Below are 13166 nucleotides of genomic sequence, written 5' to 3'. Positions count from 1 at the left end.
CACATTCCGTCATATGACGTGGGAGTACCCTGCAGTTAAATGCTTTGATTAGTTGACAGGCAGCATTTCCGCAAAAAAAGTTGGCTCTTAGATGGCAATCACCTCACTCTCTCCCAATTCGCCAGTGGATAAAGTTACTATTAAAAGTTATAACCAAATTATCAACAGCGATGAATGGTGCTAGTCAAGGAACAAGTGAGGCCTGGACAAACGTATAAGATGAAATATATTTGAAATTAATACAACCCCCCCCCCCCCAAAAAGATGCCAAGTACAGACCAATAATACATTAAATGTATAAATAAACCATTGTGGTCTGTTAAACTAGCCATGGTGACATTTGACAATCACCTTGTCGATTGGTTAAATAACATTTGGAAATGCACACAAGTGCTTTGCATGTGCTGGTGTTTTATTACATGTACAAGATAATCTACAAATTATAGCAGGAGTGGGAATTATTCACATTAAAAAGTAACTACTTTCCTGGTTTCAAACCCAAACCATTTATTTTAAATCTATAACACTTTACAGCAGGGAAAGGATGAATAGAAAGTCAGTTTGACATGAAAGTTCAAACTTTATTGCTTGTATAGTACTTTATCATTCTAGGTATGCTCTGTAAGTCAGACAGTATTGCCACAGACCTTTTTCACTGGAATGAGGTACTGCCATTGAACGAAACTGCACAACTTCAGGAGAAAACCAACCGAGGAAAAAGCCAAGACTAGGGGCTCTATTCAATCTGTAAAACTGAAACGTTAGATTCCGCGATATACATTTAAAGGTCATTTCCCATTGAGCAGACATCCGCAGCGTCTACCGTGAATGCAGTCTCCACTAAAGCAGGAACATTGCCTTTAAATTTCAATCACGCTGTAAAGCTGAACTTCTGCGTTCCGAATTGAATAGAGCCCTAGGGTAGACAATCCCTGAAGCCAAAACAACAGTCTACTTCCCCCTCTATACATATCAAATCTGAGACTAACAGCTCTGCAATGTTGTACTAGCATTTTGTAAAGCGATTGTCTATCTTATTGGCTAGGTATTTCATCACTGCTTTCATTCACTTATTAAACCTTGTACAAAATTATATCAACCAAGAGAAGTAATTTATTTCTCTTCACGTGCAAAAGTTCTTCCACCAAGAACCAGACGGCCAGTTTATCTGAATCTAAGTGAACTTAAACATTATGGACAAAACTAGTCCTCTTATTTCTGACAGACCAACAGTATGAACATTAATCAACAGACATTTCTCTCCTGGACAGAAGGCATGAAGCCAGAACAGGATAAAGATGTACAAGAATAAAAAGGTGCTCTTTATTAAAAAAATAATCTGAAACCCCCAAAAAATTGTGTCAGGGAGAAACTTTGTACTTTCCATTCAGACCACTTCCAACAAGAGGGCAGGAAAATCAAAGGACAGGTTGCTTGATGTCATACGTACCAAGATGCATTTTTGTAGACTGCTAATGTTATATCCTCAGCACACAAAAGGATAAACTGAATATTAAACATTTTAAAATGACATATACAGGTTATAAACATCAGTGACAGGAGTATCAAACCCAGCAAGCCAACCAGGCTGAATCTCAAGTTGACTCGTTCTCAAAACCTCAGGAGATAATTTCCAATGCTCTCGACACTTCCCTATGACATTTGAGAAAGAGGTAAGGAGAGAGGAATCAAGGAAAATACTTAATTCACCCACAAACATACATAAGTTTCATACCCTCCTATAGAACAGAAGATATGGGGTAGATGTGGAGCAGGTTTCTGGAGAACAGGCTCTCAGAAAGTCCTCCTCCTCAAAGAGATGCACCTCAGAGTCATCAAACAGCATCCACTTCCCTTCATACTGCAGCAGGCTGCTTAGGGCCTGCTCCGTAGCCACCCCAACCCCTTCACACCCAGCCACAGAGGCCTCCTCGCCCCCCTCTCCCTCCCCAGGCTCCTTCTTAACCCCTCCACTACCGCTGTGTCCCGGGGCACTGGAGGTGCGTCTGGATGATCTGGTGGCGTTGCTCTCTACCCCAGTACAGGCAGCTTTGTCTGGGTTGGTTGTCTGCTTGTTGCCCCCTAGGTCATAGCTGGACAGGCTCCTCTGACCCCCCAGAAGTCCTACCCCATCTGAAGCCTTCTTGGAGCCCATCTTACTGGTGTTGGTGGAGTTAGCATTCACAGAACCACTCTGTCCTGCTTTACCACGGAGACTGAAGGACACTTCCCCATCGTCATAATCCAGCATCTCTTCTTTGGGTTCCAGACCCGGCACTTTCCCGCCACACTCCTCTTCTCCCTGCTTCTCATCCCCCTCGGGCAGGCGGACCTTGGTGTCCTTAAGGTCCATCATCCTGATGTAAGTGGTGTAGTGTCCGCTGGAGATGGTGACCCCGCTGTGCATGACCACAGCAAACAGCTGGTAGTGCTGCCCTCCGGTGGCAGTGGCTGAGGGGTGCGTGCACCACTCCTCCAGAGAGAGCTTCAGCGGGGTCTGTAGGGGTGTGTTCACCTTTGAGAGGCCGCCGTACGGGTCCATCCTGAACAACAGAGGGAGACAGTTTACACAAGCCGAGGAACGATGGAGCGGTCCCTGACTTTCCTGAGATCTGCTTAACATGTGCCGTTGTATTAATATGGTATTACATTCATGTGTTGTATCTGATTGTGTGGATTTTTATGTTGTGACAGGCTCTTAGGAAACTGTTACTCTCTCTGAGGACAATAAAGCATCAATCTAGAGTAAAAGCAAAACCCAGCAGATAAACACTGAAGACTCACTCTAACCCGTTGGCTGAGAAGCACTTGAGATGGATAGTAACGACCTCTGGGGTTTTATCAAACAGGAGACTCCTCTCAGCCTCTGTGTAGTGGTGGCAGGTCTCACAGAAGTACTTGTCCTCCCCTACAATCCTCTCCACTGAGGCAAACTGGGAGATGGCCCACTTCAGAGTCTTCAGCACCGGTTTGGGATCAGGGGAGACTGGGGGGGTGGAGAGGGGGTTGGGGGGAGGTAGTTGGAATATGAGAGGATAGACATTTGTGAGACAGCGGTGTGCTTTGGCTGATCTTTGACAATTTGTTTGAGTGGTGACTGTTCATGCATGTGCAACAATGTACTAATTTGTGTATAGTACAGTCTTGCGCTGCAGAACTGGTCCATTTATACAAGAACACTGAGTGTGTACACACACAACTCTCCTTACCCTCTGAGCTGCTGTCTGGGCTGCAGAGTTCTTCCTCCTGCACTGGGACACTGATGTCCTGGAAGTCTTCTCTCCTCTCGGTGTAACACTCACACTCCAGACAACGCGTCCTCAACACCAGACAGCCCTGGAACAGATGCTCCATCAAGTCCACACCCAGGCACTCTGGACAGGAGAGAGGAGAGTCAGCGTTCAACATGATAATAAACAAAACTATTAGGTTGTTTTATTTAACTAGGCAAGTCAGTTAAGAACAAATTCTTATTTACAATGACGGCCTCCACCGGCCAAACCTTAACGACACTGGGCCAATTGTGCACCGCCCTATGGGACTCCCAATCACCTCCAGTTGTGATACAGTCTAGCATCGAACCAGGGTCTGTAGTGACGCCTCTAGCACTGAGATGCAGTGCCTTCAACCGCTGTGCCACTCGGGAGCCCCAAATGGCTAAAGCAAGGGTACAAATCCTATGTGACASACAGGACATGATCGATGACCAAGTATGTTTCCAACGGCATGATTCAACAACTATAAACTCACCTTCACTTTTAGCTTTCTCCTCCTCGGGCACTTCTGTTACCTTCTCCTGAGGGTTCTTCCCGTGTTCCCCACCATCATTCTCCTGAGGTTGGCTAGGACCCGTCTCCTCCTGGTCAGGTTTGGCTGTCTCGGTCTTCCCTCCTGTGTGGCAGCTGATCCGTCCCATGCTCATGAACTTAGAGAAGATACTGGGCTGCTTCCCCGAGGGCCTCAGCCAGCTCAACTTGGGCCTCTTCTTCCTCTTAACCTCCACCTCTTTAGGGGCCACCTCCACCTCTCCTCTCCCCTCCACATAACTTTCCTCCTCTCCCTGCTTTTTCTCCCCCTCTTCTTCACCTTTGTCTTTTGGCACTACAGTGATGCCACCTGTAGACTTCCTCTTGGAGCGGGTGAGGGGTTTGCCATCGTTGGCTGCAACAGCAGCAGCATTCTTGGACTTGACGGATTTTGGCTTCTTCTTGGCGTTGCCTGCCTCTGTATCGCTCTTCCTCTTACCACTGGTTTGGCCATCATCATCATCATCAAGTGATGTTTCTGAAGTTTGGGCCTGCTCCTCTGTTGAAGCCCCGTTGGTGCCCACAGGGGCGGAACTGCCTTGCTTGACCTCTATGACATCGTCCTGGTCCTCCTGTTCCTTCCTGATGGTCTCAGAGGCCTCCTGGATGTATCCCAGGATGCACTGCAGCACCTCCTGGGCATCGTGCTGTAGGTAGCCTTCGTACATGGGGTTCAGCTGTCTGTAAACACACAACCATCAGTCAGTCAAATACAATACCAAACATCTTGTTCAAGGACGGTGAAACCCTGATTTGAGGAAGCTTGCTTTAAAGCTAAAATCCTGGTTTTCTGTATCATCGCACCASCGATAAACTTCCATAATATTCTGCCTAATGAATGTGACCCAGTATTGCAGGGCCTTGCTGTAGTGCTGTGGGGTCTGACCTGAGTGTGTTTAGTAGTTTGCGTGGAGGTGTGGCCAGCTCCCCATCACTGTACTTGTCAGGGTTGTGCAGATAGCTGGACTGGAGCTGCTCTACCGAGGTGATCAGACTGTGGAAACTACCCAGCAGTTCCATGTGCACTGGCACCGCCTCCTCTGGACCCCCCGTCTGCTGAGGGAGAAAGAGGGATTCCTGTTATTATAGTATTCATATGCTCTACGTTCAAAAGATTTCAACATGCTACTATAGGCAGCATTGATGACAGTGTAACTGAAGCATATGTTGACTGTAGTCTTAAAAAATGCATCGCTATATTGGAAACATCATAGGGAATCTAAAGTCTTGCCGGATAATAATAACCAGACACTGTTTACGAAACGCACCTTTATTGAGATGTGTGCTGGTATAAATGTATGCATGATTGTGACCTTAARAATCTGGATTATAATTTGTGCATTGTAATGCTAATTGATTATCCTGATGTGAATGATTCTCATAGGACTACCCATCATGCAATGGCCAATCTAAAACAGTCATTTGTCTGTTTTAGGTAGTGGTGGGTAGTCTACTCCCATTTCTGGACATCAAGAATCGACTCCTAATATTCAGTATTTTTGCAAAGGAGTAAACTAGTTGCCATTGGCTACTTCCGAGAACAAACTCTTGCATCTTTCACAGCAAAGAGAGATCAGGCTAACTAGAGAGAGGGTACAGCCAGGCAGGCATGTCGGCCTCTAGGCAGACTTTCAGAACCCTGCAGGCATAGGCTATTACAATGCTGTATCTAGGCAATTTTTTTGGCTTACAATGTCTCGCGCAACTTCACTAAAGTATGAGTAGAATGAGCTATTCTTCACACAACAGACTGAAGACCAAACACACATGTTGTGTTTTTCAAAACAAAGAGAAAGAGCAGGCGAGCCAGTGAGGGACAGGATCGGGGCAGACAGACTGTTGGAACCGTGCGCATAGGATATATCTTGGTAATCTGTATCTCGCAATGTCTTGTAAAGTCATCAAAAGTATGTATGTATGGTTATCAATGAGTATGGCTAAGCTTTTCTTCAAAGTGCCAGTGAATTGAAGTTGAACATCGTCAAATGCATCAGTTTAATTATCCTTAAAATGTGCAATAAAAATTGTCTATAGTTTATATAATGAAAGCCTGTTTGGCTGTTGATGTCCTTGGTCAGGGCTCTCCAACCCTGTTCCTGGAGAGCTACCTTCCTGAAGGTTTTTCACTCCAACCCCAGTTGTAATTAACCAGGTTCATCTTAACATCCAGCTAATTATTGAATCAGTTGCGCTAGATTAGGGTTAGCGTGAAAACCTACAAGATGATAGCTCTCCACAAACAGAGCCCTGTCCTAGGCAATAGATTGCAAAGCAGGGCATCCCTGCTAAACTTTCTGGAAAGGGCAAGTTTACGATCTCATCCATAAAGGCATCTCAAGTGCAAATACAAGACAAGATTCTCTGGTCTGATGAAACCAAGATAAAACTCTTTGGCCTGAATGCCAAGCGTCACATCTTGTTGGAAAACCTGGCACCATCCCTACGGTGAAGCATAGTGTTGGCAGCATCCTGCTGTGGGGACGTTTTTCAGCGGCAGGGACTGGGAGACTAGTCAGGATCGAGGGAAAGATGAACGGAGCAAAGTACAGAGATCCTTGATGAAAACCTGRTCCAGAGCGCTCAGGACCTCAGACTGGGGGGGGGCGAAGGTTCACCTTCCAACAGGACAACAACCCTAAGCACACAGCCAAGACAATGCAGGAGTGGCTTTGGGACAAGTCTCTGAATGTCCTTGATTGACGCAGCCAGAGACCAGACTTGAACCTGAACAAACATCTCTGAAGAGAACTGAAAATAGCTGACAGAGCTTGAGGATCTGCAGAGAAGAATGGGAGAAACTCCCCAAATACAGGTGTGCCAAGCTTGTAGCGTCATACCCAAGAAGACTCGAGGCTGTAATCGCTGCCAAAAGTGCTTCAACAAAGTACAGAGTAAAGGGTCTGAATATTTACGTGATATTTCAGTTTTTTTATTTTAAATACATTTGCAAAAATTTCTAAAACCTGTTTTTGGTTTGTCATTATGGGTATTGTGTGTAGATTGAGGGGGGGGGGACTATTTAATTTTAGAATATGGCTGTAACATAAAATGTGGAAAAAGTCAAGGGGTCTGAATACTTACCGAATGAATTGTGTGGGAGTGTGTGTATGTATATATACAGTACCAGTAAAATGTTTGGACACAGCTACTCATTCAAGGGTTTTTCTTTATTTTTATTATGTTCTACATTGTAGAATAATAGTGAAGACATCAAAACTATGAAATAACACATGGACTCATGTAGTAAACAAAAAATTGTTAAATCAAAATATTTTATATTCTTCAAAGTAGCCACCCGTGCCTTGACGACAGCTTTSCACACTCTTGGCATTCTCTCAACCAGCTACACCTGGAATGCTTTTCCAGCAGTCTTGAAGGAGTTCCCACATATGCTGAGCACTTGTTGGCTGCTTTTCCTTCACTCTGCCGTTCAACTAATCCAAAACCATCTCAATTGGGTTGAGGTCAGGTGATTGTGGAGGCCAGGTTATCTGATGCAGCACTCCACCATTCTCCTTCTTGGTAAAATAGCCCTTACACAGCCTGGAGGTGTGTTGGGTCATTGTTCTGTTGAAAAACAAATGATAGTCCCACTAAGCGCAAACCAGATGGGATGGCGTATCACTGCAGAATMTTGTGGTAGCCATGCTGGTTATGTGCCTTGAATTCTAAATAAATCATAGACAGTGTCATCAMAAAAGAACCCCCACACCACCTRCTCCATGCTTCACGGCGGGAACCACACATGCGGAGGTCATCCGTTCACCTACTCTGCGTCTCACAAAGACACAGCGGTTGGAACCAAAAATCTCAAGTTTGGACTSCAGACAAAAGGACAGATTTCCACCATTCTAATGTCCATTGCTCGTGTTTCTTGGCCCAAGCAAGTCTCTTCTTATTATTGGGGTCCTTCAGTAGTGGTTTCTTTGCAGCAATTCGACCATGAAGGCCTGATTCACAGTCTCCTCTGAACAATTGATGTTGAGATGTGTCTGTTACTTGAACTCTGAAGCATTTATTTGGGCTGCAATTCCTGAGGCTGGTAATTCTAAATGAACTTATCCTCTGCAGCAGAGGTAACTCTGGGTCTTCCTTTCCTGTGGCGGTCCTCATGAGAGCCAGTTTCATCATAGTGCTTGATGGTTTTTGCGACTGCACTTGAAGAAACTTTAAAAGTTCTTGAAATMTTCAGATTGACTGACCTTCATGTRTTAAAGTAATGGGCTGTTGTTTCTCTTTGCTTATTTGAGCTGCTCTTGCCAAAATATGGACTTGGTCTTTTACCAAATAGGGCTGTCTTCTGTATACCACCCCTACCTTGTCAGAACACAACTGATTGGCTCAAACGCATTAAGGAAGGAAATTGCACAAATAAACTTTTAACAAGGCCCACCTGTTAATTGAAATCTATTCCAGGTGACTACCTCACAAAACTGGTTGAGAGAATGCCAAGTGTGCAAAGCTGTCATCAAGGCAAAGAGTGGCTACTTTTTCCAGATGTATCCCAGTTTCAACTGTACTGGGTAGATTTCAGACAGCGTGTATGGCGTTGTGTGGGCGAGCAGTTTGCTGATGTTAACGTTGTGAACAGTGCCCCATAGTGGCGGTGGACTTAAACCGTGACGAGATCCAGGGGCCCATTGTTGTGCCATTTGTCCCCCGCCATCACCTCGGGACAGCATGACAATACCCGCGTATTGTTGCAAGGATCTGTACAATTCCTGGAAACTGAAAATGTCCCAGCTTTCATGGCATGCATACTCTATGTCACCCATCGAGCTTGGGTGACATGGAGTGCATAGTGCCAACTGTCAKACCATCAAGCACTATGATGAAACTGGCTCTCATGAGGACCGCCACAGGAAAGGAAGACCCAGAGTTACCTCTGCTGCAGAGGATAAGTTCATCTAGATCGACGTGTACAACAGCAACAGCCATTGAAGAGGAGTGCGACAACAATCAAAAGCCTGATCAACTCCATCCGAAGGAGAAGTGTCACGCTGCATGAGATAAATTGTGGTCACCAGATACTTACTGGTTTTCTGATTCACGCCCTTACTTAAAAAAATTATAAGTGACCAACATACGCATATCTGTATTCCCAGTCATGTGAAATCCATAGATTAGGGCCGTTGAAATTGTTGCATGTTGCGTTTATTTTTGGTCAGTTTAAGTAAGTAGCTGAATTAATAAGGTGACAGGGTATCATATTCTGTTAGCTTTTTGRCATGTTTGAGAAGTCAAAGCCCTTTGGATGAGTTCTGTACAGCTGCCACTGCTATACTTTATATGCAAATGTGGACACCCATAAGAGTAAATTAAATTGGGGAAAAAACAAATCCTGTGTGAATCCTCTGGAATAACGTACATGCTTGGATAATAATTACATAACCAACGTCTAGTAATACCTGTCCGAATAGGGCTATAACATGGCAAAGAATAGGCTTATCAACGTAGAGTGCACCGCATCATCCCKTGGGATCCGTCAAGCCTCCTGCACACTGCAGAAATATCACTGAAATATTTGAGTTCCTACACATCACCTTTATTCAAACAAAATAGGCCTTTTATAGGCTAAGTTGATGAGCAAATGGGCAGCATCATGGTCATGTCGGTCTTCCAAAACACAATGTCTTCCTAGTAAGACTGCAATAATGACATGGTGTGCACGTGTCCGTTTCAGAGTGTAGACTCCAAATCCTGGAGGTCGCGCACCATTAGTTTTAGGGAGACAGACAAGGAACAGACCAACATGCTGCAAGATTTTTCAGGCATGATTGAAGTTCGGGTTTTCTTTTGAACAAGCTAATACAATTCAGTTTGTACTTGGTTGCTCTATGGCCAGTTTGTTATTTCTGTAAATATCAGGCACCTGTTAATTCCTCACCTTTAATAAAAGCCTCACTCTAGGCAAGTAAAGTAAAGAACTGCTGTCTCCACTTCACTTTTAAAATCCAACCGCATGGTCAACCTCACATTGTTGTACATAGCTAACATACCTCATCACTATTAGCAGCCTCTTCCTTTTGCTTGTCCCTTGTTTTGGACAAACTGTAGAGGTTCTTGATGCCATCTCTGAGCCCAGGACAGTAGTACAATACCTGGGTTGGTGATAAAGAAAAAGTTTAATTTCTAAACCATTTAGTATAATAATGTGCCTACCTATACAGTCATCAAATGTTGATGGCATGATGCAACTGTTTAGAATGAGATACCACACCTGTAGAATGCTGTTCAGGTAACAGGTGTTCCCCAGGTTATTGAGGCCAACAAAGGGCACCAGCGTCTCCTCTCCCTTGTCACTGGGGCAGATGGGAGAGGTTGGACACGGGGCAGGTCCAGGCAGTGGGATTGGCACAACCTGGTCACAGCTAGAAAATAATGGATACACATGAAAGGTTCTCAAAACCATATTCCTAAGTACATCTGACGCCAAATGTAAAATAGTTGCCAATGTCCGTGTGTTGTGAAATCTGTGAATGTATTGTAATGTATTAAAATGCCTTAATTTTGCTGGACCTCACGAAGGCTAATGGGGATCCATAATAAATACAGTACTTTAAATTGAGTGGGCGGCAAACAAGACGTTACCTCAAGAGGGTATTTAGACAAAATGATCAATCGGATAGCCACGCTAGCTTCGCCATCATATGGGTGCTAGCAAGCAGTCTAGGTATCAACAGCCAATCCAGTATTGTCTGGAAGCTTTAGTGAGCTTTGATTGGTCAATAGCGTTGCATTAGAGTATTTGCATAAATATTAGTTTARCCCAACTTCGGTCTCACATTTAACTTACCTCAATTGAAATTGAACGGGACTCAGTTGTTTAATCGCCCCCATCGTGTTGTGMAAATGCAGTGTCAGCCTTTATTTTATCATTAACTACCTGGTAAAGACTGTCACTCACCTTGTAGGCTCCTCAGATTTAACTCTGACTGGTTTTGGTTCCTCTACTTGAGGTTCGGAGAAGTCCAAGGCTCGCTTCGTCTCCTTCTTCTGGAAAAACTTCAGAGAGAGTTTGCTCTTTTTGATGGGGCTCCCAAGAGCCGCGGCATCGCCCTGTAGGCTGGGCATCTTCGACCGAATTTAGTAATTGATGATACAGCCAACACAACAGCGCTCCACACTGGCAACAGAGCGAAAGTGAGACTGGGTGAATTTCGCAAGTTTATACTCCCTCCCAGATAGTTATCTGGCAAAAAGACACGCGAATTACGCTGATACTAACTTGTTTGTTGACTAGATAGACTACAGGACTAGTGGCATCTGCTTTCAGTTCAGCAAGCTAACTTGCCATTAACGTTAGTTAGCTTGCTGATAGRACCAGATGCCATCTGATATGGCTGATTAATGGGTTGCCTAACGTTAGCAGGCTAACTTAAGATAACCAAAAGACAACAGCTGAGATGGTTGTCAATAACGTCAAGCTAGRGAAGTAGCTATTTACCAACACATGCCGTTTACAAAATGTGGTAAAATGTCATTTCTAAGTTATAATTATCTAACTAACTACCATCCTGTTAGCGTGCCAGCTAGCTAGACATCTTGCTAAGTACGCAGTGAGTGAGGGGGAAAAAGCAACAACACCGGGCGGTTTGTTGCTAGCAAAGCCAGTTGTAACCAAAATATATCCAACCATTTTAGTTTACTCACCTTACCGAGTCATGTTATACTTTATTTTCGATTTCTGCGATAGCTTATTCAATTTCATAGTATATTTGTATAACCATTTGATCAACCACGCAATGTGCGCAGGACTTGGCGCTTTTTCCAACCGCAAGACCCCAGCTGCACCCGCGCCTGCACGAGATCATTAACATCAATTATAATAATAAAAAAAATACAATAATGTTAGAAAAACTGTCATTATTAATTAAAAACAAAAACTACCTTCGCTGATTTAAATTTTAGGAAGTGAAAACGAAGTAATGCAACAGGCATTTCTTGAGACATGTCACCGTGGGAGAAACACGGCCATGACTAGAAGGGATCCAGCTTTTGTCAAAAGTTGTTTTTTTGTGTGCATTTTAGCTAACCCTAACCCMTTTTGTAATCTTAACCAATATATTATAATCTGCTACATTAGTTATCCTAACCTGCTACGAAAAGTCAAATCTGACATTAAAAAAAAGCTGGATCTTTTCTAGCCAAGACCGTGAAACGTCACCGTAGAGCAGCCATCTTTAGAGGGACAACCAATGTATTTTTTTTTTGTATCATGCATGAACATTGTCTGGCTTTGTTGGTCTGAAAACAGTTGCTACATCAAAAATGTATACACCATAACTATATTATTTCCCCCTAAATATATCAATATAATTAAAAGATTGGAGAGTGATAATCAGTGATCTCTAAATGACTTAAATGTAAATGTAAATCTCTGATCGATGGCGATGATTCCAGGTCGAGATACACTCCAGTACAAGATTTTAGCCAGCAGAGGGAAACCTTGGACATTAATATAATATATCGTGCGCTTCCCTGAGAAATAGCCGTGCATCTCGAAATTTTGGAGCATATTTACCTTGTACCATCCTTATGCAAATGCAATAATTAACGGTAAGACATCTATCATATTTGTACCCGTTTTGTTGCAGTGGTTTTCATGTAATGGAAAATGTCTGAAATGTTTTCGCTATGTCAAATTCTTTATATAGGCTATAGAGAATATTCTCTATCATTTGATGTAACGGTGTAACCTATATCCCATCCGTAAGGGGGATCCGTATGCTATTGCATCCATTCAATAATCCGTGACTAACGTTATGTTTTTATTTTCTATCTTGCACATGTATGTATCCCCATGAAGATCCATGCGTTCAGTTGACTTTCAGCCGATTATAAGGTTATTATTGGCGAGCGCCAAAATAAATGACAGGTGTATATTCTGGCACCCTACTACAGATATCGAGGCCATTAGCACAAAACGGCTTGTGGATACTACCGAGTCACTGTATTTGTTAATACAGAGCGGGTTAATGCATGCAGGGCATTGAGCTGCTGCTGCGGTTCCTTGCCTAGTCAGCAGCCCGACTTCTCGATGGAGCTGAGCTTGGAGAATCCCATTCTGGTCGAGGCTGAGCGCGACGGAGTGATGTGATGCTCCCCCTCCATAGCATACATGGGCTACTGCGGCCCCAAGCTCTGGTACGAAACCCTGAGAGATGACATTATTGATGCGTTTATTTACCCAGTATGTAGTCTAGGTTACTGTAGCCTACATACCATTACTGGATATGTTAAATCAAATATAAAGGCATTAAGACTATCAAGCAGATAGCACATGATGTCCCATGTTTTGTCATTACACGATTGTGCAATAAATGTACCTCGATATGACAGTATTTAATCTAATGCATA

General features: G+C 43.7%; 1 protein-coding gene across 2 annotated transcripts; it reads right to left on the bottom strand.

Annotated features, from left to right (window-relative positions):
* Positions 1-208: 208 nt before the first annotated feature.
* On the bottom strand, positions 209-11791 carry LOC112080674 (ubiquitin carboxyl-terminal hydrolase 1). Of its 2 annotated transcripts, XM_024146522.2 has the most exons (10): positions 11697-11791; positions 11460-11606; positions 10714-10932; positions 10027-10177; positions 9806-9907; positions 4693-4862; positions 3751-4487; positions 3210-3374; positions 2785-2986; positions 209-2543 (listed from the first exon to the last, which is right to left on the bottom strand). In XM_024146522.2, exons 3-10 carry the CDS (start codon positions 10878-10880, stop codon positions 1730-1732), a joined length of 2508 nt encoding a protein of 835 aa, XP_024002290.1. In that variant the 5' UTR covers positions 10881-10932; positions 11460-11606; positions 11697-11791; the 3' UTR covers positions 209-1729. The 2 variants fall into 2 exon arrangements, with proteins under 2 accessions (XP_024002290.1, XP_024002291.1); XM_024146523.2 differs by having other exon boundaries at positions 4693-4859; positions 11460-11781.
* Between the last annotated feature and the right edge of the window lie 1375 nt (positions 11792-13166).

Source organism: Salvelinus sp. IW2-2015, unplaced genomic scaffold (assembly GCF_002910315.2).
Source record: "Salvelinus sp. IW2-2015 unplaced genomic scaffold, ASM291031v2 Un_scaffold16420, whole genome shotgun sequence".
Lineage (NCBI taxonomy): Eukaryota > Metazoa > Chordata > Actinopteri > Salmoniformes > Salmonidae > Salvelinus > Salvelinus sp. IW2-2015.
The sequence above is the reverse complement of the archived record's forward strand: the minus strand, read 5'-3'. Positions and strand labels throughout refer to the sequence as shown.

What these genes read in the sequence shown, in the direction of transcription:
- LOC112080674 (XM_024146522.2), bottom strand. Translation starts at nt 10,880, where the DNA reads ATGCCCAGCCTACAGGGCGATGCCGCGGCTCTTGGGAGCCCCATCAAA. An exon ending in ACCTGAACAGCATTCTACAG is followed by an intron (nt 9,908 to 10,026) that starts GTGTGGTATCTC and finishes TCACCAACCCAG; the next exon opens with GTATTGTACTACTGTCCTGG. An exon ending in GGAGAAAGCTAAAAGTGAAG is followed by an intron (nt 3,375 to 3,750) that starts GTGAGTTTATAG and finishes TCTCCTGTCCAG; the next exon opens with AGTGCCTGGGTGTGGACTTG.